The sequence below is a fragment of the Manis javanica genome, chromosome 7 (assembly GCF_040802235.1).
Source record: "Manis javanica isolate MJ-LG chromosome 7, MJ_LKY, whole genome shotgun sequence".
NCBI lineage: Eukaryota > Metazoa > Chordata > Mammalia > Pholidota > Manidae > Manis > Manis javanica.
In genome coordinates this window covers 80972281-80997499 of record NC_133162.1, presented here as the reverse complement: position 1 = coordinate 80997499, position 25219 = coordinate 80972281, and the positions used below count along the sequence as shown (strand labels likewise).

The 25219-nt window shown below is 35.3% G+C and overlaps 1 protein-coding gene across 7 annotated transcripts in view; it reads left to right on the top strand.

Moving 5' to 3' along the window:
- Window positions 1-25219, top strand: part of MAPK8 (mitogen-activated protein kinase 8) — a 158953-nt gene that overhangs the window by 123188 nt on the left and 10546 nt on the right. For 6 of the 7 annotated variants that reach the window (XM_036999249.2, XM_036999256.2, XM_036999250.2 and 3 more), the window contains 4 exons: window positions 1481-1539; window positions 1629-1767; window positions 19975-20140; window positions 23927-23998. In XM_036999249.2, coding sequence (XP_036855144.1) covers window positions 1481-1539; window positions 1629-1767; window positions 19975-20140; window positions 23927-23998 — 436 coding nt within the window. Of the gene's footprint in view, window positions 1-1480; window positions 1540-1628; window positions 1768-19974; window positions 20141-23494; window positions 23567-23926; window positions 23999-25219 lie in introns of all 7 variants that reach the window. The other variant, XM_036999254.2, reaches the window with a different exon arrangement.

The window sequence follows — 25219 nt, the reverse complement described above, 5'->3', positions numbered from 1 at the left end:
ACACTTGACAAAAGAGGTGTCTTGAAGGTAACTGAGTTCAGTAGGTAAGTTACAAGCATAAGGAATAGGATGTTTAAAGGCATTTAAAGTTTTTTAAAGATAACATTCTTTGAACTTAGTATGACTAAAGTATCAAGTTTAATAGAGGGTTTAGCAGGAAATGAAGTAGGTTGATATCCTGTCATGGAGGGAATTTTGGAATTTTTGTTGGCATTAAGTTCTTGAAGAAGTAATTTGATCAGGTTTTTCACTGTATTATACATAGTAAAATAGTTGGATTTGCAAAAAGCCATTTTTAGGAAACCAAGTGTTAGAAGTAATTCTAGCATGAACAGTCTAGATGATATGTTAGAATATTCAACCGCTATAGGGAATGGAAAGAAGAGATTGAGGTTCAGACTGACCATAGAATGGGTAGTATTTTCTAAATATTTATTATGGTGTAAATACTGAATAAAGAGTCAAAGATCACTCAGAGCTTTCTATTGTAAAAGAGAAGGCACTCTGGAAAAATAAGGAGTTTGGATAGGAATGATAATGAATTCAATTTTATATTTCTGAGATTCTCTGTGAAGTGACAATGGGTGTATCTGAGATTCATAAGCTAACCAGGACTTCTAATGAATATTTGGAAATTATCCAAATAGAGATGTTTGGAGAAAAAAGCATACATAATATCACCCAGGAGAAGGATATGGACATAGAAAAGAGGAGAATTAAAGACAGAATAGTGGGAAAGAGGACTTGCCTTTGGATGAACCAGTGGAATAGATTAGAAATGAATGAAAGTGGTCAAGCACAGTATTATGAAAAACCAGGGGGAGTATTGACTGAGGTTATGTAGAGTATATACTGAATTGGCTAAGAGCTGGTAGAAGATATTTAAGATTTGCTTTCAAATTATGTAGAGGATTGTATAATGTAGGTCCTTGACAATTGAGTGTTCGTAAATGGAATGGATTATGTTGAGTTCTTCTGACACAGTAGTTTTTCTTTAAGGCTTTATTTTTTAGAGCACTTCCAGGTTCACAGCAAAATTGAGTGGAAGGTACAGAGATTTCCCACTCATCTCTGCCCCCACACATGCATAGTCATCCCCAATATCAGTATACATTTGTTATAATTAATGAACTTGCCTTGACACATCCTTATCACCCAAAGTCCATAGTTTACGTTAGAAATTACTCTTTGTATTGTGTATTCTGAGTTTGGATAAGTGTATAATACCATATATTTACCATTTTTTATCATACAGACTATTTTCAAAGCCTTAAAGATTCTCTGTCCTTTGCGTCCCTCCCTACCTCCAAACCCTGGCCATAATTTTAATATGTAAAGTAAAAGAGATAACTTCAGCTTACAACATAAGATCTGAAAAATTTTGCACTGATGGTGGATTTTTTTTAATCCATGTATTTGTAGTTCCCTAATGAAAGTATTAAGCAGTTTCCAATTTTTCTCTCTCTCTGCTTTGCCACAGATAATTGGCCTTTTGAATGTTTTCACACCACAGAAATCCCTAGAAGAATTTCAAGATGTGTAAGTGTGATAATTAAAGTTTTATATTAGTATATTATTCTTAGATTGTTGCTGTATACTTTAGCTGTCATCTTTTTTCACCCATGAAGTTACATAGTCATGGAGCTCATGGATGCAAATCTTTGCCAAGTGATTCAGATGGAACTAGATCATGAAAGAATGTCATACCTTCTCTATCAGATGCTGTGTGGAATCAAGCACCTTCACTCTGCTGGAATTATTCATCGGGTTAGTAGAAAAAAACTATTGTCATATTCTTTTTTTAATCATTGGGATAAAATTCATGTAATACAAAATTAACTATCTTCCAGTGTACAATTCAGTGACATTTAGTACATTCACAAATTGTGCAACTATCACCAATATCAGATTTCAAAATATCTTCATCACCACAAAAGAAAACCTCAAAAGAATACCCATTAAACAAATCACTACCCATTCCCCTCTTTTCTCAGCCATTGGCATCATACCAGTCTGCTTTCTGTGTCTGTGGATTTATCTTTTCTGGAATCATATGATGTGTGATGTTTTGTGTCTGGCTTCTTTAATTTAGCATATTGTTTTTAGATTTGTCCATGTCATAGTGTGTATCAATAGTTCATTCCTTTTCATGACTGAATAATATTCTATTGTATGTTTTTATTTTTGGTTATTTCCACCTTTTAGCTTTTGCAGATACTGCTGCTATGAACATGTATAAGTACTTTTGAGTTCCTATTTTCAATACTTTTGGTTATCTTCTTACCAATGGGTCATGTGGTAATGCCATATTTAGCTTTTTGAGGAACCACCAAACTGTTTTCCTCTGTGGCTATACCATTTTACATTCCTGAAAGCAATGTACAAAGATTCCAATTTCTCCAAATCTTTGCCAATACTTAGTAACTTCTTCATTCTAACCATCCTAGTTGAGTGGTATGTGATCGTGGTTTTATTTGCATTTCCCCAGTGAGTAATAGTGTTGAGCATCTGCATGTTGGACATTTGTATATCTTCTTTGGAGAATGTCTCCACATAAGTATAACTTTTCTTGATATCCTTTGATGCACAAAAGTTTAAATTCTCATAAAATTCAGTTTGTCTTTAGTTTATGCTTTCATTGTCATGTGTAAGAATTCATTGTCAAACCCAGGTCATTAAGGTTACTCTTTTGTTTACTTCTAAGAGTTTTATGCTTTTAGGTCTTTATGTTTAGGTCTTCGATCCATTTTGAGGTTAATTTTTATATATGCTGTAAGATAAGGAACCAATTCATTTTTTTTTTTTTTACTTGTGGAAATCCAGATGTCCCTGCACCATTTATTAGACTATTGTTTCCCAACTGAATGTTCTTGGCATCTTTGTTGAAAATCAATTGGCTATAGATACATGGTTATATTTGTGGACTCTTAGTTCTATTCCATTGGTCTATATGTCTGTCTTTATACCAGCACCACATTATTTTGATCACTGTAGCTTTGTAGTAAATTTTGTTTCCATTTCTGCAGAAAAGAACATTGGAATTTTAAAAAAAAATTTTTTATAAAGGTATTATTGATATACACTCTTATGAAGGTTTCACATGAAAACAATTGGTTGCTACATTTTACCCATATTATCAAGTTTCCACCCATACCCCTCTGCAGTCACTGTCCATTAGATGCCATAGATTGACTGATTGCCTTCTCTGTGCCACACTGTTTTCCCCGTGAACCTCCACACCATGTGTACTAAACATAATACCCTTCAATCCCCATCTCCCTTCCTCCTGACCCACCCTCCCACACCCCTCCCCTTTGGTAACCACTAGTCTGTTCTTGGAGTCTGTGAGTTGGCTACTGCTATTTTGTTCCTTCAGTTTTGCTTCATTGTTATACTCCACAAATGAGGGAAATCATTTGGGACTTGTCTTTCTCTGCCTGGCTTTTATCACTGAGCATAATATCCTCCCACTCCATCCATGTTGTTGCAAATGATAGGATTTGTTTCTTTCTTATAGCTGAATAGTATTCCATTGTGTGTATGTACCACATCTTCTTTATCCATTCATCTACTGATAAACACTTAGGTTGCTTCCATATCTTGACTATTGTAAATAGTGCTGTGATAAACATAGGGTATTATTGAGCATGAGAAGTTGTATTCTTTGGGCAAATTCCAAGGAGTGGGATTCCGAGTCAAATGGTATTTCTATTTTTAGTTTTTTGAGGAACCTCCATATTGCTTTCCACAATGGTTGAACTGGCTTACATTCCTACCAGCAGTGTAGGCAGGTTTCCCTTTCTCCACATCCTTGCCAGCATTTGTTGTTCTTAGTCTTTTCAATGCTGGCCATCCTTACTGGTGTGAGGTGATATCTCATTGTGGTTTTAATTTTCAGTTCTCTGATGATTAGCAATGTGGAGCATCTTCTCATGTGTCTGTTGGCCATCTGAATTTCTTCTTTGGAGAATTGTCTCTTCATATCCTCCACCCATGTTTTAATTGGGTTATTTCCTTTTTGGATGTTGAAGCGTGTGAGTTCTTTATATATTTTGGATGTTAACCCCTTGTCGGATATGTCATTTACAAATATATTCTCCCATGCTGTAGGATGCCTTTTTGTTCTGTTGATGCTGTCCTTTGCCATACAGAAACTTTTTAATTTGATGTAGTCCCATGTGTTCATTTTTGCTTTTGTTTTCCTTGCTCGAGGAGATGCATTCAGGAGGGAGTTGCTCATGCTTATATTCAGATTTTTGCCTATGTTGTATTCTAAGAGTTTTATGGTTTCATGACTTACATTCAAGTCTTTGATCCATTTTGAGTTTACTTTTGTGTATGGGGCTAAACAGTAATCCAGTTTCATTCTCTTACATGTAGCTGTCCAGTTTTGCCAACACCAGTGTTGAAGAGGCTGTGATTTCCCACTGTATGCCCATGGCTCCTTTATGGTATATTAATTGACTATACATGGTTGGTTTTATATCAGGGCTCTCTAGTCTGTTCCATTGGTCTATGATTCTGTTCTTGTGCCAGTACCAAATTGTCTTGATTACTGTGGCTTTGTAGTAGAGCTTGAAGTTGGGAAGCTAGATCCTTCCTTCATCAGTCTTCCTTTTCAGGCTTGCTTTGGCTATTTGGGGTCTTTTGTGGTTCCACATGAATTTTAAAAATATTTGTTAAAGTTCGTTGAAGAATGCTGTAGGTATTTTGATAAAGATTGCATTGAATCTGTAAATTGCTTTAGGCAGTATGGCCATTTTGACAATATTAATTCTTCCTATCCATGAGCATGGGATATGTTTCCATTTATATTGGTATCTTCTTTAATTTCTCTCATGTGTATTAATTTTGTATCCTGCAACTTTGCTGAATTCAGATATTAGACATAGTAATTTTGGAGTGGATTTTTTAGTTTTTTGTGTACAATACCATGTCATCTGCAAACAGGGGCAGTTTAACTTCTTTTCTACCAATCTGGATGCCCTTTTTTCCTTTGTCTTGTCTGATTGCCATGGCTAGGACCTCCAGTACTATGTTAAATAGAAGTGGTGAAAGTGGGCATCCTTGTCTTGTTCCCAATCTTAAAGGAAAAGCTTTTAGCACACTCTGTCTCACCTCTCATGTCGACATCTTTAATTCCACCACTGGAATTTTAAAAAAGGATTTCTTTGAATCTGTAGATTGCTTGTGTAGTTTTGCCATCTTAACTATATTTAGTATTCCAATTCATGAACACAAGATGTCTTTTCATTTACTTAGGTTGTATTAGTCTACTTAGGCTGTCCTAACAAAATTCCACTGATGGCTTAAAGACTGGGTGGCTTATCAACAGCAATTTATTTTCTTATAGTTTTGGAAACTAGAAGTCCAGGACCAAGGTGCCTGCACATTCAGTTTCTGGTGAGAACTCTCTTCCTGGTTTGTAGACAGTCACCTTCTACCTGGTACTCACATGTCCTTTGCTCTGTGCATCCACACAGAGAGCACACTCTGGTGTCTCTTCCTGTTCTTATTAGGATACCATTTCTTTTGGATTAGGGCCCTCCTCCCATTATGAGCTCATTTAACCTTAATTACCTCCATAAGGGCCCAATCTCTAAATACAGTCACATTAGAGTATGACTTTTGGAAGTGGCCAACACAATGCAGTCCATAACAAAGATCTTGTTGAATTTCTCTCAGTAGTGTTCTATGGTTTTCAGTGTGCAAGCCTTCACCTCCTTAGTTAAAATTTTTTCCTGGGTATTTTTATTCTTTTGGAAGCTATTATAAATGGATTCATTTCCTTAGTTTCCCTTTCAGATTACTCATTGCTAGAATATTGAAACTACAGATTTTTGTATATTGATCTTATATCATGCAACTTTGCTCTGTTTGTTCTAATAGGGTTTTATTTTTCTTTTGGATGTTTTATAATTTTCTATGAAATCATATTGTCTGCATATTTTTTCTTCTTTCTTTTAATTTGGGTGCCTTTTGTTTCTTTTTTGCCTAGTTTATCTGGCTAGAACTTCCAATAAAGTGTTGAAAAGAAATGGCAAAAATGGGTATCTTTGTCTTGTTAATCTTAGAGGATGGGCTTTATTCTTTCACCATTAAGTATAATATTTTCTATGGTGTCTTCATGCATGCTCTTTATTGTTCAAGGAAGTTCCCTTTTGTGTTGAACTTAGTCACATTGTACAGTCAAAGGGCACAGACCCCACAGGACTGCCCTTACTTCACATACTAACCACAGGTCCCAAAACTATTCTCATTTCATACCAGCTGGCTATAAATTTGGGGATCCCCACAACCAACCTTAGGTTCAATAATTCACTAGAATGATTCACAGAACTCTAAAAAGCCCTATACTTAAAATTACAGTTTTGTTACAGCACAAGAATACAAATTAGGACCAACCAAAGGAGAAGATGCATATGACAGAATCTGGAAGAGGTTCAAACATGGAAATTTTAGTCCTCTACTCCAGCCATAAAGTATGAAAGTGTACACAGAGTATTGCCTATCAGGAAAGCTTACCCAAGCTGTTAATGTCCAATTATTCTTGCTGATCAAAGCACATAGTGCCTGCCTTGCTGATCTTTAGTCTCCAACCCTCCCTAAGGTTCACACTAATATCTTTAATCTCCAGTTTCTGAGGTTGAAACTGATGTGTCCCAAAGCTCCAGTCAGCAATCACATCATTAGACTGTCCTGTAGCTAAAACCCCCAGGCAAATTAAGACACTGCTGTCAGTCAGGACATTTGAGGGACCTAGATATCACCTGTAGATGAGGGCCAAAGCCAGACCCTTCTTCACATAAGATTAATTTTTTCACACATACTTTCTATTCCTAGTTTAAGTGTTTTTATCTTGAAATGATGTTGGATTTTGTCAAATGCAATTCTGCACTAATTAAGATCATCGCACATTTGTTTTTCCTTTATTCAATTAATGTGGTATATTACATTGATTTTTATGTATTGAACCACCCTTGCATTCCTGGGATAAATCCCTCTTGATCATAGTGTATAATCCTTTTAATATGCTGTTAGAATTGTTTTGCTAGTATTTTTTTTGAGGATTTTTGCATCTGTATTCATAAGTGATATTGGTCTGTTGTTTTCTTGTGATATCTGCATTTCTGTATAAAGATTATGCTGGCCTCAGACTCAGTTAGGAAGTGTTCCTCCCTCTTCTGTTTTTTTTTTTTTGGAGAGTTTGAGAAGGATTGGTATTAATTCTTATTTAAATGTTTGATAGAATTTACCACTAAAGTCATATGGTCCTGAGATTTTCTTTTTTGAAAGATTTTGATTATTGATTCACTCTCTTGTTATAGGTGTGTTCTGATTTTCTGTTTCTTGAGTCAATTTTTGTAATATTGTGAGTTTCTAAAAACTTGACCATTGTCAAAAAATTAGTCTAGGTTATCTAATTTGTTGATTTAGAGTTGTTTTATAGTATTCTCTTACTAATCCTTTTTTATTGTAAAGTTGGTAATAATGTCCCCACGTTCATTTCTAATTTTAGTTATTTGCATCTTCTCTCTTTTTCTTCTTAGTCTAGGTTTGTCTGTTTTATTGATCATTTTAAAGAACCAACTTTTGGTTTTGTTAATTTTCTCTATTGTTTTTCTGTTCTTTAATTTTTTAATCTCTACTTTAATGTTTATTATTTCCTGGCATCTTCTTGCTTTGGGATTAGTTTGCTTTCTTCTTCCTAGTTTCTTAAGGTGGCATGTCAGATTATTGATTTGAGATCTTTCTTCTTTTTTAATAGGTGTTAACAGCTATATTATTGCCTTCTGAGCTCTGCGTTTTCTGCATTACCTAAATTTTGGTATGTTGTGTTTTCATTTTCATTAATTTCAAGGTATTTTCTAATTCCCCTTGTGAATTGTTCTTTGACCTCTTGGTATGTTGTTTAATTTCCACAAATTTGTGAATTTTTCTAGTTTTCCTTTATCTTGATTTCTAGCTTCATTCCATTGTGGTCAGAAAAGGTAACTTTGTATAATTTCAGTCTTTTAAAATATATTGACATTTGTTCTGTGGCCTAACATATAATCTTGGAGATTGTTCCATGTGCACTTGAGAAAAATATGTATTCTGTTTTTTGAGGGAGTATTCTATATATGGTATGTCTAGTTGAATTAGAGTGTTGTTTACACTTTCTGTTTCCTTGTTGATCTTCTGTCTACTTGTTTTCATTGTTGTTGTTGTACATTAATAAAAATAAGGTATAGAAGTCTTCAGCTGTTATACCATAGCTGTTTCTCCCTTCAGTTGTATCAGTTTATGCTACATTTATTTTGGTGCTTTGTTATTACGTACATACATGTTTGTAATTGGTACATCTTCTTGATGGATTGACCCTTTTATCGATACATTGTTCTCCTTTCCTCCTTGTAATAGTTTTTAATTTATAGTCTCAAGTTTTGTCTGGTTCTGCCTCCATTTTGGTTTCTATCTGCATGAGGCATCCTTTTACACTCTCACTTTCAACCTGTTTGTGCTTTAGAATCTGAAGTTAGACTCTCAGAAATAGCTTACAGGAGGACCATGTTTCTTTTATCCCTTTTGCTGTTCTCTGACTTTTAGTTGAATGGTTTAATCCATCTATATGTAAAGTAACTACTGATAAGAAAGAAGTTACTTCTGCCATTGTACTATTTGTTTTCTATATGTCTTATCTTTTTGTTCCTCAGTTCCTCCATTACTGACTTTTTTGTGTATTTAATTGTTTTTTTTATATTGTACCATTTGTTTCTTTTCTCATTTCCCTTTCTGTATATTTTTCTATCATTTTCTTAAAGGCTATCTTGGAGATTATACTTAACCTCTTCAATTTTGAGCAATCTATTTATAATTATTACTGCCTTAGCTTCCATAGTATATAAAAACTCAGCTCCTGTACAATCTTTGTATTGTTTTTGTCACATATTTATACATCATGTGCCCATTAAGATATATTTGTGATTTTTATTTAATGAATTTGTCCTTTAAATCATAATACTGACCTTTATACTTACTTGTATAATTACCTTTACCAGTATTCCTTATTTCTTCACATGATTTCAATTTACCATCTAGTGTCCTTTAGTTCCACCTGAAGAACTTCCTTTAGCATTTCTTATGGGGCAGGTGTATTTGTAACAAATTTCCATAGCTTTTATATATCTCTGTGTCTTTAATTTTCTCCTTTACTTTTGAAGGATAGTTTTGCTGGATATGGAATTTTGTTTGGCTTTTTTTTCCTTTCCTCACTTTAAATATGTCATTTCACTGCCTTTTGGCCTCCATGATGTCTTTTGAGAGATAAGCTGTTACTATCATTGAGTATCTCTTGTAAGTGACAAGTTCTCTCCTGATGCTCTCTTGATTCTCTTTTATCTTTGTCTTTCAGTGATTTGATTATAATGAGTCTCAGTGCAGATCTTTTTGTTTGTATCCTTAGAGTTAAGTGAGCAGCTTGTGTGTATATATTCATGTCTTGGATGAAATTTAGAAGTTTTCAGTCATTATTTTTTCCAATATTCTTTCTGCCCCTTTTTCTCTCTTCTCTCTTTTTGGAATTCCCATCTTGGTATTCTTTATGGTATGCTGTCTCATTTTCTTCAGTGTTAAGGTATTGTCCCAGGCAGAGTGGGTTATTCACTTGCCTTACAGTGTTTCAAGAAATGCCCTCCTTCTAGCCTAGAACCAAGGTCCCATACTAAGAATGTGTGCTGCTTTCAAGAACCCCACCGCCCTAACCCCAGCCAGGGAGATGGGTGGGGCAAGGGCTAGTAAAAACATTGCAAATATTTCCTATTGTTTTAAGCCTCCTTTTTCTTGATTCTGTGTTTGCTTGGTTATTTTAAGCCTTTGACTGTTTTCCAGACTCCTAACCCTTTTTGCTCTGCTTTCTGGTGTTTGTGAAGCTACCTACCTACTCTGCCATTTTTGCTGACATCACTACCTTTAGTCATATTCTTGGAGTGTTGTATTTTGGTTATTTATAAGGAGTAATATAAGGTTATTTTTTCTCTGAAATAAAGCAGTATATAAATATCCTGCTGTCATTACCAACTACATAAAACTGAGTATTCTCCAGAGTTGTGTTTCTTATATATTCATAAGTATTTTATATTTTTGATCCTATGCTTCTTAACTGCTTTCCTGACAATTCATATATCATACAATTTACCCGTTTAAGGTGTATAATTTATTCAAAGGTTGTGCATCTGTCACCACAGTCTAATTTTAGAACATTTTCACCCCCTTTAAAAAAAGCCCACACCTATTAGCCTTCAATTCCCATTCTTCCCTGTTCCCTTCTTTTATCCCCAGCCCTAAACAACTGCTAACCTATTTTCTGTTTCCATATATTTGTCTACTCTGGATAATTTATATAAATGGAATTCTATAATATATAGCCTTCTGTGACAACCTTCTTTTACCTACCATAAGGTTATCCATGTATGTATCAGTACTTCATTTATTTTTATTGCCATATAGTATTTCACTCTATGGATATGCCACATTCCATTTATTCTTTCATCACCTGAGGGACATTTGTATTATTACCATTTTTTTGGCTATTATGAGTAACACTGATATAAACATTTGTGTGCAAGTTTTTGTGTGGACATATGTGTGTTTTTGTATTTTAGTTTTAATTCTAGCTTACTATTTGAAAAGTATTGCATCTAATTTGAGAAGAATTTCTTGAAAAATTAATTCAGTGGAATTATGTTTTCCCTGAGCTACTTTGTATCAGATAACCTAACTCACAATAAATTCATAGATTTGTACTCAAATTAACTATTTAAAACAATTATGTATCTGAGATACTCTTGTTTATCCTCAGTTATCATTCTGAGTTGCTTTGTATATTGCATATGCAACTGCTACAACATGTGTAATGCCATCTTTAAGCTACATAAGAGAACTCTGTTTAAATGGGAGAGTGTATTATCTTCCTCATTCCATACTCATATATTGTGTGAGGTAAAGCAAATAAGTTAAAATTTTGGATTTTGTGTTTGTTTCCATTGTTCTGTTGACCAGGAAAGTTATTTACCACCATGGAAGTCAATTTGACTTCAGGGAAGTAAAATCTTCCAAATAAAAAGTTTCTGGATGAATGGGAGTAGCAGATGGGTAAAACAAATCACAGAGGAAGAAATGTACAGATCAAAGGAAGCAGCAAGAAGCATAAAAAGGAAACATTAAATTTCAAAAGACCAATATATTACATAAGGTGTAATGGGATTAATCCCTTAATGAAAAAAGGTCAGACTTTGGCAAACACACACAACTCCAACAACTACTTGTTTCTATAATGCAAACAGTTGCAACTCACTTCCAAAGGCTGACAACAAAAGCAGTGGCAGAGATGTACTGGGAAAATGCAAACATGAAATAAGGATAACTGTTTAATCAGGTGAAGTTAAATATGGTGGGGTCAGGGAAGAAGCATTCTTTCTGGGATAAAGAGTCACCATAAGGATAAAAGTTATAATCTACTTACTTTGATCACTAATTTTTTTAAATTTTTTATTAAGGTATGATTGATATACACTCTTATGAAGGTTTCACATGAAAAACAATGTGATTACTACATTTACCAATATTATCAAGTCCCCACCCATACCCCAATGCAGGCACTGTCCATCAGTGTAATAAGATGCCACAGATCCACGATGTGCCATTTCTGTGCTACACTGTTCTCCCCATGATCCCCCACACCACGTGTACTAAACATAATACCCCTCAGTCCCCTTCTATCTCCCTCCCTACCCGCCCTCCCACACTCTTCCCCTTTGGTAACCACTAGGTCATTCTTGGAGTCTGTGAGTCTGCTGCTATTTTGTTCCTTCAGTTTTGCTTCATTGTTATACTGCACAAATGAGAGAAATCATTTGGCACTTGTCTTTCTCCGCCTGGCTTATTTCACTGAGTATAATGTCCTCCAGCTCCATCCATGTTGTTGCAAATGGTAGGATTTGTTTCTTTCTTATGGCCGAATAGTATTCCATTGCGTATATGCACCACCTCTTCTTTATCCATTCATCTACTGATGGACACTTAGGTTGCTTCCATATCTTGGCTATTGTAAATAGTGCTATGATAAATATAGGGGTGCATATGTCTTTTTGAATCTGAGAAGTTTATTCTTTGGTTATATTCCAAGGAGTAGGATTCCGAGTCAAATGGTATTTCTATTTTTAGTTTTTTGAGGAACCTCCATATTGCTTTCCACAATGGTTGAACTAGTTTACATTCCCACCAGCAGTGTAGGAGGGTTCCCTTTTCTCCGCATCCTCACCAGCATTTGTTGTTCTTAGTCTTTTTGATGCTGGCCATTCTTACTGGTGTGAGGTGATATCTCATTGTGGTTTTAATTTGCATTTCCCTGATGATTAGTGATGTGGAGCATCTTTTCATGTGTCTGTTGGCCATCTGAATTTCTTCTTTGGAGAACTGTCTCTTCATATACTCTGCCCATTTGTTAATCGGGTTATTTGCTTTTTGGGTGTTGAGGTGTGTAAGTTCTTTATATATTTTGGATGTTAACCCCTTGTCAGATATGTCATTTGCAAATATATTCTCCCATACTGTAGGATGCCTTCTTGTTTTGTTGATGATGTCCTTTGCCATACAAAAACTTTTTAGTTTGATATAGTCCCATGAGTTTATTTTTGCTTTTGTTTTCCTTTCTCGAGGAGATGGGTTCAGGAAGAAGTTGTTCATGCTTATATTCAGGAGATGTTTGCCTATGTTGTCTTCTAAGAGTTTTATGGTTTCATGACTTACATTCAGGTCTTTAATCCATTTTGAGTTTACTTTTGTTTGTGGGGTTAAACAATAATCCACTTTCATTCTCTTGCATGTAGCTGTCCATTTTTGCCAACACCAGCTGTTGAAGAGGCTGTCATTTCCCCATTGCATGTCTATGGCTCCTTTATCATATGTCAATTGGCCCTATATGGTTGGGTTTATATCAGGGCTCTCTAGTCTGTTCCATTGGTCTATGAGTCTGTTCTTGTACCAGTACCAAATTGTCTTGATTACTGTGGCTTTGTAGTAGAGCTTGAAGTTGGGGAGCATAATTTCCCTAGCTTTATTCTTCCTTCTCAGGATTGCTTTGGCTATTCGAGGTCTTTTGTGGTTCCATATGAATTTTAGGATGATTTTCTCTAGTTTGTTGAAGAATGCTGTTGGTATTTTGATAGGAATTGCATTGAATCTGTAGATTGCCTTAGGCAGGATGGCCATTTTGACAATACTAATTCTTCCTATCCATGAGCATGGGATGTGTTTCCATTTATTGGTATCTTCTTTAATTTCTCTCATGAGTGTCTTGTAGTTTTCAGAGTATAGGTCTTTCACTTCCTTGGTTAGGTTTATTCCTAGGTATTTTATTCTTTTTGATGCAATCATGAATTGAATTGTTTTCCTGATTTCTCTCTCTGCTAGTTCATTGTTAGTGTATAGGAATGCCACAGATTTCTGTGTATTAATTTTGTATCCTGCAACTTCGCTGAATTCAGGTATTAGATCTAGTTTTGGAGTGGATTCTTTAGGGTTTTTTATGTACAATATCATGTCATCTACAAACAGGGACAGTTTAACTTCTTCCTTGCCGATCTGGATGCCTTTTGTTTCTGATCCAGATGTTGTCTGATTGCCATGGCTAGGACCTCCAGTACTATGTTGAATAAAAGTGGGGAGAGTGGGCATCCTTGTCTTGTTCCCGATTTGATAAGTAATTTTTTGTGATTTAATTGTCAAGAACTTTATACCCGGAGTAGAATTGGAATACACACATTTTTAAACTGTAGGAAATAGAATTGTACAAACAGTAGTATTGGGATATTATACTCCCTTAGTGTTGACAGAATCTAAGTAGTAAAAATAGAGTACAACTATAGAAAACCTACGTAATAAATTTGAACTAATGAGAGACATACTGGTCTCTTTAACCTGGCATGAAAAATATGCCTCTATCTTAGGCTGGGCTATTTGGGAAACAAACTCTAGGGAGGAGAAACACATGTAAGAAATTTATTGGGGTGTCTGCTCAGAATCAACAACTGTGGAGAAGTAAGATAAATAAAAGTGGACAGAGAAATTGAATTGGAGGCTCTCTCACTCCAGAGGCCTCAGCTGGCAAATCAGCTGGACCTTTGCCTGGTGAGGAGTGTGACTTTAGAAAAGGTGGCTCTCTGTGGCTGAGGGCAGTTCCTGGAGAGTCTGCTGAAAACTGTCAGCAACCAACACTGCCAGCTGCTGGAAGAATGAGTGCCCTTGCTGCCACTTGCTCCCACCTAGACTGTAAATTGTTCCTCCAGGGTTTTATTTGATATTTGTTCTTTGAGTAACTTTTAGGAAGTTTAGCATCCACTTCTGCCACTGGTCTTGAGTCAAAGTTGATACTCATCTCTCTGCTCTACTCTCATTCTAAATTTCCCTCACCCTAAACTGAGTCTATTGGCCTGAGATTGCTTACTTGGTAAAATATTCTGAACTTCCATTGTTTAGGGGTTCAGTGCACATCAGGGTGGGGGAGATGGGGTTCTACATTGTCATTCAGAGCCCCAAGCTGAATGAGGCTCCACAATCTAGATAGTTGCTATGTGCTGTGTACTAGTTTCCTATGGAAGTGACACACATCACTTCTGTGCTAAGTGACAGAACCAGTCATAAGGACCTGCCTAATTATAAAGGAACTGGAAAATGTTGGGAGGCAGACTTAAGTAAGAAGGGTAGCACCAGTTTCTGCCACAGTCTATGCTTCTTGTTATAAAACATTCCTTTGCTCCCTTTGTTCCACACCTAGTACATAATCCAAAATTCTAATCTATCATAGTATTTAGCCTCAAATGATACATAGTAATCTCTACATCAAATCCAGACACTGCTCTTCTTAATCCAGAAACATTGAAACTAAAATGACCGCAGTATCTGGCTACCTGTATCCATTTCCCCTGCCCCCATCCCCTAGATACAGTTGTCAAACAGATCCAGAATAATCACAATGAATATAATCCCATTTGGGAAATTGAAAAATTCAGTCATGGGTTATTTGTAACTTGAAATTCTGTTGGGCAGACATTGTGAGTGTGACTTGCCCTGGGGGTGGGGAATATTCCTTGATTAGGTACTGAGTCTGATTTCTTTGAGGAGCATTCTGTCCACTGTTCTCTGTTGTGTATGGCTTCACTGGAGTCTTTCTTTTCCACTATCCTTGAATATATCTGTAGTGGGTATTAGAAAATATGTTCTCCTTGATGGGGAGAACATGTGTTCTCATCAGTGGTCTGCTCAGGTTTCCCAGCCTCCTATTTGCAAAAGATTGAGGGCTCGCATGCCATTTTAAGGTAGTCCTCCTCAACCTGGACACTGTTGACATTTGGATAAATGATTTTTTCTTTCAGGGGGCTGTCTTGTGCATTATAGAATGTTTACCAGCATTTCTGCCCTCTACCCACTAGGTGCCAGTAATACTTCCCAATTGTGACAACTGAAAATGTCTCCAGACATTGCCAAATAATCCCTGGGGCAGAACTGCCCTGAATTGCTACTGTTTTAAGGCTTGAATTGTCACAGACTAGTGGAGTTTTTTGGTAGTACAGCTCTCTCAGAAACTTAAGAGGTTTCTTTTATTTTTAATTGCATTTCTTTTCAAAGCATACTTGTTAGCTCACTGGCTCTATATTTTTGGACTTAGTGTCTACCTTGAAGCTTTCAGGCTTCTGTTGGCAAGTTTGAGGCATTTTTATCAATTTAAAGATTGTACAGGTCTTACCCCAGCCTCTGACTCATGGCTTTCAGAATTGTTATGTGAAGATGATGCTTAAGAAACAAATCTAAGATATCAGCGGCTTAAAACACTATTTATTGCTTGCTCAAGAGTCTGCAGATTAGCTGTATGGTACTTAAGATGATGGGTCAGGTTCACAGTTTGTTCCATGTTCAGGTTTCAGCTTCCAGACTGAAGGAGTGCCTTTCTGGGACACATCTTTTTCTCATGGTGTAAAAAGAGCAAGAACCAAACTAAATCAAGCAAGCACATTTTAAACCTTTTTTTACATTTGGTGAGCATAACATTCCATCATGCTTCATTGGCCGAAACAAACCATCTGAATAGGCCCATTACTAAAGTGAAGTACAGGTGGTTCCTGATGTATGTTGATGTGACTTATGATTTCTTTTTTTAAACTTTTTGGTGGTGCAAAACAGTATGCATTAAATGGAAAACATACTTCAGATTCTGAATTTTGATCTTTTCCTGGGCCGGTGATACGTGGTAGGATAGATACTCTGTTGTGAGGCTGAGCAGCAGTAGCTCCCAGCCAGCCACGTGTTCACAAGGGAAACCAACCAATACACTTGCAGCCATCCTATACCCTGACAACCATTCTGTTTTTCAGTACAGTATTCAATAAATTATATGAGATACTCAACACATATATATAGACTTTATGTTAGATAATTTTGCCCAACTGTAGGCTAATGTAAGTGTTCTGAGCATGTTTCCACACCCTTTCCAGGTGTGCTGCTTTCCAGAAGCTACCTCATTAACTCAAACTCAGGTGTAGTTGAAAGGGGCCTCTTATGACTAACAAAAAGCTAAGCTAGGACGTTTGGTAGTTAGGTGTAGTAAAGGTATTTTTGACTTGGGAAATTTTCAGTTTATGATGGGCTTAGTAGGATGTAACTCCATTGTAAGTTGAGGAAGATCTGTATACTAGGGTTGTGAGTGGGAGATAATCCTGAACAGTCTGCTTTTTTTTTCTGAAGGTTCTAGTACCATTTAGTTTTTCCAGAATGACAAAGCCCTGAAATTCTATATTCTCTTTTTCCTTTCATTTCTTTTAAAGTCTCATTCTTCCAAATGCAGCCAATAGACACCAAAACACACTACTAAAGTTTTGCCTTTCAGTCTCTTCTTCTAGTGCAGGAGTTAGCAAACATTTTCTGTAGAGGCCAGATAGTGAATATTTTAGGCTTTGCAGACAATAGTCTCTGTTAGAGTTATTCAACTTTGCCACTGTATCACAAAAGCAGCGAAGACAGTTGGTAATTAAATGAGCATGGTTTTCCTAAGGACATGCCTGTCTAGGCAGTCCTTAATTTGCCGATCCTGTTCTAGAGCTTCCAGTTCAGTACGGGATGCTGTGCTTTAAGATGTCAGGTGACAGTGCCATGAAATGTATTGCTACTGTAGAACCTGGATCACCTTTCTAACCATTGATATTAGTTTCCCTACTTCCTGATGCTCAACTGCTAAACTATGGTCCTGTGGTTTTAATAGTAACATCCCACTCCTGGCACCAGTTTCAGTGTTAGAATAGACTAGGGTAAGATAGACACTGTATGTCTCCTTTTATCTCACACCTGCCATAAATACTTCTGAAAGTAGTATTTGTTTTTCTCACAGCAAATAATTCTCAGATGTTTGGTACACAAGCTGGGTGTGCTACAATTTAACTCAATTCTGACAGTACCTACCTGGAGATGATACCAAATTCCACAGGTTAAGGGCTCAGTCCCACAAAGGCTTATCTCCAAGTTAGATGCTGATCACAGCCCATATTGTTACCGGTACTTCTGGTCTACTGCCTATAATTTGGAGGTTCTCATGACCCCCTCTCACAAAACTAACTAAACAGTAGCACAGAACTCACAAAAACATTTTACTGACTAGATTACAGGTTTATACAAAGGACATAACTCAGGAACAGCCAAAGGGCAAGATAGGTGGGAAAGGGTACAGAGCTTCCACATCCTCTCCAGGTGTGCTGCTCTCCCAGTGCCTCCATATGTTCACCAGTCAGAAGTTCTCAGTACCAGTTCTTTTGGGCTTTAATGGAAGCTTCATAATGTAGTCATGATTGATTTTATCATTGGCCATTAGTGATTGAGCTCATTCACTAGCCCCTTTCCCTTCCCAAGAGGTCTGGGACGTCCAACTGAAAGTTCCAACCCTCTCATCAGCCTGCTACCAACTGTTTGGTTCCCCTGGCAACCAGCCCCCATCCTGTGGGGCTCTCCAGAAGCTACCTCATTAAGTCAAACTCAGGTGTAGTTGAAAGGGGCCTCTTATGACGAACAAAAAGCACTACTTTCACCTTTATTGCTCTTATCACTTAGGAAATGCCAAGGGTTTTAGGAGATCTATGCCAGTAACTGGAACTAAGGCCAAGTATCTATTTTTTATTCATAATATCACAACTAAGCTATGCGAAGGTAACAAATAAAACTTCAATTGTCAATGGCTTAACACAACTACGGTTTATTTCCCACACTTCATGTCCATTGCAGGTCATAGTGGGGTGAGGACTCTGCTTTACAGAGATGTTCAACAACCCAGGCTGACAGGGTTCACTATCTGGAATGCTGCTGATCACCAAAGCAGGGGAAGAAACAACAGGAAATTGTACACTGGCCCTTCTACTCTTTGCTTCTGCTTACATCCCCGTGACTAGAACCAATCATATTTAGGCTGGAAAAATGTGGGGGAAAAGAGAATATTAGGTTAGTTCCACTACTTCTGTCACAAATTCTTACAACCTTAGTAATTCTTAGGTATTGCTGACAGTGATACTAACATCTGTAGAAAGATAATTACTGCATGAAGATGAATTTCAGGTAATATTTTTCAGCATTGTTTTTTCCTTAAAAAATGCCTATTCCTAAGAAAGTTGTATTTTGTTCTTAAGTTTTCGAGAATAAAGTGTTTAAGGTTGGAATCTCATTTCCAGACTAGAATGCAGTGGCATATAAAGCCATTAATCTTTAACCAGCACAGCAGACACTGAAGTAGTATCAAAGCTTGTAATCTATTTTTGAACATGCAGTGTTAGGTTGCTGAGGTAGTGTATTTTGGAAATAGAGGCAACATCATATTTACCAATAGTGAAAATGAATTCTTCATCTTCTGTTTCACTAAACCTGTTGATACCTATTTTTGATAAAGCCCTTAGATTCCCTATCTTCTAAACCCATCCATGGCTGCCTATCAAAATATGCTAAAAACAACATTCATGCTCTTCTGCATATAGACATTAGAGGTTATAAAACTAATCATTGTCTTGCGGGCCAGCTCTCTTTTCTTCTGTACTAATCAGCAGTATTCAATATATGTACTGCATGTCAGTACCAGTAATAGAATGTGTTTGAGTTGTGGTATATATGTTTGCTTTCTTTGGTCTCTTGGTTCATAATAGGATTCATCAGAGCTAACAGGCAAAGTGAATTGAACTTGAAGCCATAAGTGTTTAGTTGCTGCCTTCATTTTAATGATCACAGCACAAAATTTCTTAGGGCTGGGGTCAGGTGGTAAGTTCTTCACAAAGATACTATTTAGTAGCATCAATGGCAAATAGTTTTATGGATTAGTGGCACCAAGACAAAAATACCTACAGACAGGAAAAACTTTATAAACACATTTGTGTCATTTTGGGTGTGAAATCGGTGATGAAAAGATGGACAGTGACTGTTTCAGTCCCTTAGAATTAAACATCTAATTTGAAAGGTCGAATTGCATTTGCTTGGATGACATAGAATGGCTCATAATTGATTTGTGATTTCTATACAAAGCTTGTTATAACTTTAAAGTGAGATTTTTAAATATGTGGTAATTTAGCACAAAAGTAAGTATAAATGCTAACTTGTGATTCTTTCTTTTAGCATAATAGTGTTTATGTGAGTTTTGAAGATGCCTTTCCAAATCACATTTTTCCACTTGATTGAAAATTTCTCATCATAATTTCTAACAAATAAAACATTACTAACATCTCTAATAACTGTATGCATTCATAGATTTAAAATGCCATCAAGCTAATTTCTCAAATTTGCCTATTATGATGAATCTATGTAGTGATAACAATTAGAGTAATGAAGAGTTGACATGAATCATTTTACAGGTGATCTGATAACTTGTGAGCTTCAAAACAATTGTATATATCATAGCAGTCATTTTTTTTTTTTAAGGACTTAAAGCCCAGTAATATAGTAGTAAAATCAGACTGCACTTTGAAGATTCTTGACTTTGGACTGGCAAGGACTGCAGGAACTAGTTTTATGATGACACCTTATGTAGTGACTCGCTACTACAGAGCACCTGAGGTCATCCTAGGAATGGGCTACAAAGAAAACGGTCAGCAAATACTATTTACTTGAATTACTGTTCTGACTTACTTTTTATGAGATGTCTTATGTAAATATTTAAAAAGCTGAAGTGCATAGAGTTATATGCATATCACCATTTGAAATGTTTATCAAGAATTTGAAAGTAACTATAAGTTTGTCATAAATGTTTGCAAAAACTTGGGGCCCCTATTTAACACAAATACATAGCCATCAATATTGAATAAAGAATTTGTTGCCTTGGCCCCTGAAACAGAATACTGGCATTTGCTTATCTGTAACTTGAAAATTAGCATTTCTAACAGGGCCTCGAGGAAGTGTATGGTGGACTGACTGTTTATCTTTAGTAGTCATTCTTGTTTGCATTAGTGGTATTTGCACATATTTCCAATACCCCATGAAAATAAAGTTAATAGCAGTAGCCCTTAATGTAAAATTTAAGACCTACAATGAGGCCATTCTGCAAAACTGACGGATAATTAATTAAGGTGACCTTTTGGAGGAAATAATGTTGCATCAAAGCTTTTTGTCCAGGCTTTAAGAAATGGCATTATTTTGTATGGGTTTAATCAATTATATGTATCAGCATTAGAATCAAGGTTGAAGGAAATTATCAGGCATGCATTTAATGAATTTTTTTAAATTATATTTATTTATATTTAAGAAGAAATTTTGTTGAATCTCAGACATTTAGGAGATGAGTTAAGTCTGTGCAGGATTTTATTGATTTAAATGATAACTTTGTAAATGTGGTAACGTCATTCACAATATTCCCTAGAATAGGAGCTAGATTTTTTTTCTAGCAAGAAACCTAGAACAGCCATTCACTTTGAATCAGAATAGTACTAAGTCAGTCTTCAAGATTCTATTTATAAAAGACAACATTGAACTGAGTGAGGGTTTTAGCTTGATTTCCTTTTCTTTTCTGAGCTAATTAAAAACAAATACTTTAAACATTTACTGTTATTCTTTTGTCCTTAAATCATATGCTGTTCTGTTTTCTTACTTTCTACCTAAAATTGCTTTACACTCTGTAGAATCCAGTGAGCTGGATTTAGCTATATATTAGATTCTCTTTTTGAGAATTAATCTTTCAAGTGACTAGGTTGAAGACTGCTTTACATTTGCTGTAAAACCACTGATTGTCACAAATATTGTATAATGTGTCATTCAGTAGCCTATGAATGTGATCTTTGGAGATAATTCCCTGTTGTCAATTAGCACCAAGAAAAACAATCATATAAAGAATTGACATGCTTTCCTATGTTCGATAAGAATTATGTAGATCAGTCACCTTATTGCCTTTTTTTGCCCCAGAAAACTGAGTCAAATGTAATGCTTAATCATACTACATTAGCCAGCAAGGTTAAACGTAAGAACTTCTTTTAGTGACACCCCTCCATCCCTGCTTCCCACCCATTCCCACCTGTTTTAACAACTTTGTTTTATCTTTTATTGGAAGCCACCTCAAAGCTTTTTGGAAAGTGTGATATAATGGAATATATTTAAACTGCCTTATTAACAGACTGAGCAGTTAGACCTTTAAAACTACTTTTATATGTGAATCAGGGTTATTATGTCCTGAAAAAGTCTTCAAAGACCTAGAAGATATCTTCTCTCATGCTTGCAGCTTTCAAAATTCTGTTTAAAAATGTGTTTTTCTTAAGATTACCTACACAAGTTCTGTCCTGGATTTAAATATTAAATTTTATATTTATATAAATTAGATTTAATATTTAAACATTAAATTTCATATTTATATAAAATATATTTAATATTTTGCTACCTAATAGTAAATATTAAAGCCTGCCATTCTCTATAAAATCTATAGGGAAAGTTTGTGTAAGAGATTTTTGCCGAACTCTGGAAAAAAATTTTCACTGATATATGAATATTACCTTTAATTCTAAAATTTATCCTTGAAAGTTAAACCATACCATAAATATAAAAAGATTAGTATGTATCTTAATATGAAATTTTAGAGAAACGTAGTTTCACAGGATTTCCCAAATGTATTCCTTGTTTAGCTTGTAAGATTCTGTGATGAACTGGCAGTCTCCTCATGAGTGAGTGTATTAGAAAGTATAGACTTTGATTTCCTAAGTTTTCCAGCATGGATGAAGGGTGTATCTTTCTCTAACATCCATTCCTACCATTTTCCTCTTTTGCAAAATCTTACAGAATTTGGGTCTTCAAACTTGAAAAATGCAAGTTTCTAAGGCTTTCCTTTTTTAAATTTCTTATTCTACCCCTCTTCTATTAAACTGTAAGCACACTTTTTTAATTGAAGTATAGTTGGCATACTGTATTAGTTTCAAGTGTACAAGAAAGTGATTCAGTATTTATATACACTACAAAGTGATCATAATAAATCTAGCTACATACTTCTCTTTTTATCTGATTTTCAGACTCAAAAATATAAAATGTCAGGGTGTATTGTTTAATGAAACAGGTAGAGATCCCCAAATTGAACTTCTGTGTCTAGCAGATTCTTTATGGAATTGATTAGAACTATTTAAAGCTGACGAGGGTCAGTAAGCCAACTAGGAGACTCTGCAGATAATAAACTGTGGGAACTTTCAGACTATATCCAGCAAACTTTGGTTAACTTCTTAAACCAAAAGCAGTTTGGTTCCATGGGTTTAAAAAACTTTAGGGGGACAAGCATGAAATACACTTCTTTCACTAAGTTTTCTTAACTGATTGTTTGTGTACTTGCTCCTTTTGGGATAGGAGGGTAAATGTAGCATGATATTACCAAGAAAACAAATGACTTTCAACTCAAATTAAACACTTCTCAAATAAATTTACAAATTCCAGTTTAAAAATTTCTGAAGAGCTTTAGGTTAACTTTTTAACTAATTATTCATAGGAACACATTCTTATTGTTAAATATTTTAATATACTAGATTATTTCTGCTCATGCCTTTTTCTTTTATTTGACTTAAAGAGAGAGTAATGCACAGTTGAACTTCAGCATAGTATCAAAAATTTATTTTTTTTACTTTTTTCTAGCTTATGTACATTTTCAGCTTTATTTACAAAGTTTGTGCTTGATTCTATTTTATATTTTATAAACAAATTTTCAGGGGCAAAATGTATATATTTTTTAATTATGTGATTTCTGTGCATAGCTCTCACTTTAAAATTAGATAAATAGTTAAAAGGCCACACTTCATGTTTGCTTTTGTGAATCAAGCCTTTTGAAAAATGTTTTGTGTTTTAAATTACTCCATTAGCTAAAATTCAAATCACTTCTTTTTGTGGTGTTTTGCAGTTTTTATATAATGCAGTCATATTATGCTTCTTTGATTTTAACGACCTTTTGCTTTGCTTTTCCTTCTTTTGTGCTGCAAACATATAGTGGATTTATGGTCTGTGGGGTGCATTATGGGAGAAATGGTTTGCCACAAAATCCTCTTTCCAGGAAGGGACTGTATCCTTGTGCTGCTGCAGCAGTTTAATTAGTTAGATGACAAACTTCGTATGTTCTGTAATGAAAATGAGTATGGTATGTTCATACATATGGGTTTTTTAAAACAGATGTAAAGTTCATGCCTGTTATGGTCCAAAAATTGTTGAGATAAGTAGCTGAAATATTTGTAGGCTGCATCTGGCAGTAGGACATACAGTCTCTGCTGGTAGTTAGAGCACATTCACTGTCACTCACTTTTATTTTATACTGCTTTCTATGATTTTGAAGTATACATGGTGTGTGTTATTTTTTTTAATGTTTATATGTTTTTTTTATTTTAACCAAAATCTTTATGTTAATGTCATTGCATTTTGTTTTCAGTTGACATTTGGTCAGTTGGGTGCATCATGGGAGAAATGATCAAAGGTGGTGTTTTGTTCCCAGGTACAGATCGTATCCTTATCTTTGGCCTAAAATGTATTTTCTAAAGGTCAAAATGTATAATAGCACTTCAGCTTGGTGTCAGGTATAATGTATTTTGTCTCTCCCTAATAATAAGGTATTGTTAAATTACTCTTTCAAAATACCACCTGCTATTTGACATAGACTTTCCTTTCCCTCATTTATTGTTTCATATTAATTCTGACAACTTATCAAGTTAATTATCCACAATTACTTGCTGGCTTTGAGTTGATTTATTTAAGCTAAATCAAAAATCATGGCTTGCATTAAAAATTTCTAATAATTACACACTTAAGTAAGTCTGGATGTACTTAGTACTTAATCTTAATTTTGGAGTGGTCTATTGCTTCTGGTCACCCTTTTATTTTGTGTCTTGTCCCCTGCTGCCTCCTTTTTTTGTTAATGTTTTCTGTGTTTTGTGTCTTTCGGTTGTTGCATTATTCAACATAACATACTAATCTTTTCATTTGAGAATTTCAGCAGGAATAGTTTTATATGGTGATGAGTAGATTTGGGTTCATGCTTTTTGTTCATCTGACTTCTTTTAATATTTAACAGTGATTTGTTTTGTGTTTACCAGCTAGTAACACTTAGAATTGTTTTAGGAGGAGGAATGCAAAGAGCCATCCATGCACTGGGTCACAGTAAGAAAGTTACAGGTCTTAGTCAGCAGGGAGGATTTGGACTATAAAGACTAGGAAGAGAGTGACAAGGGAATCCTAACCTTACAGCTTACCAGAATACTGTCATTTTCTTGAGTTTCAGACCTTTGAAAAATTTTTATTAACATAAACTAAACAAAGAATGGCAAAAGAAAATGCCACTTTTACCAAAGCCATCATTTTTATTGCTACTGGTTATTTTCCATTAGTGTAGAAAACTCTCAAAAATGCAGGATAGGTTATAAAAGATATTTCTTGTCCTTTAGTAAACTCACATTTTCTGATAAGCTAGAAGGAAAGGCAAATTTTATAGTCTAGAATTGTGTACAGTTTTTACTTAGAATCCTTGTAGGTATTCATTATTATTCTTTGAGTCACTGTCATTTGCATTTAGAGTTTGTGAGTTTAAACTTCCATTTTTAAGGTTAAAATCAGTATTAGTAGACACACACACACACACACACATGCACACACACACACATATACACACACTCTGAATAACATTAACAAAGCTTGTTTATTGATCCTTTCTGTCTACCTACAGTCATTG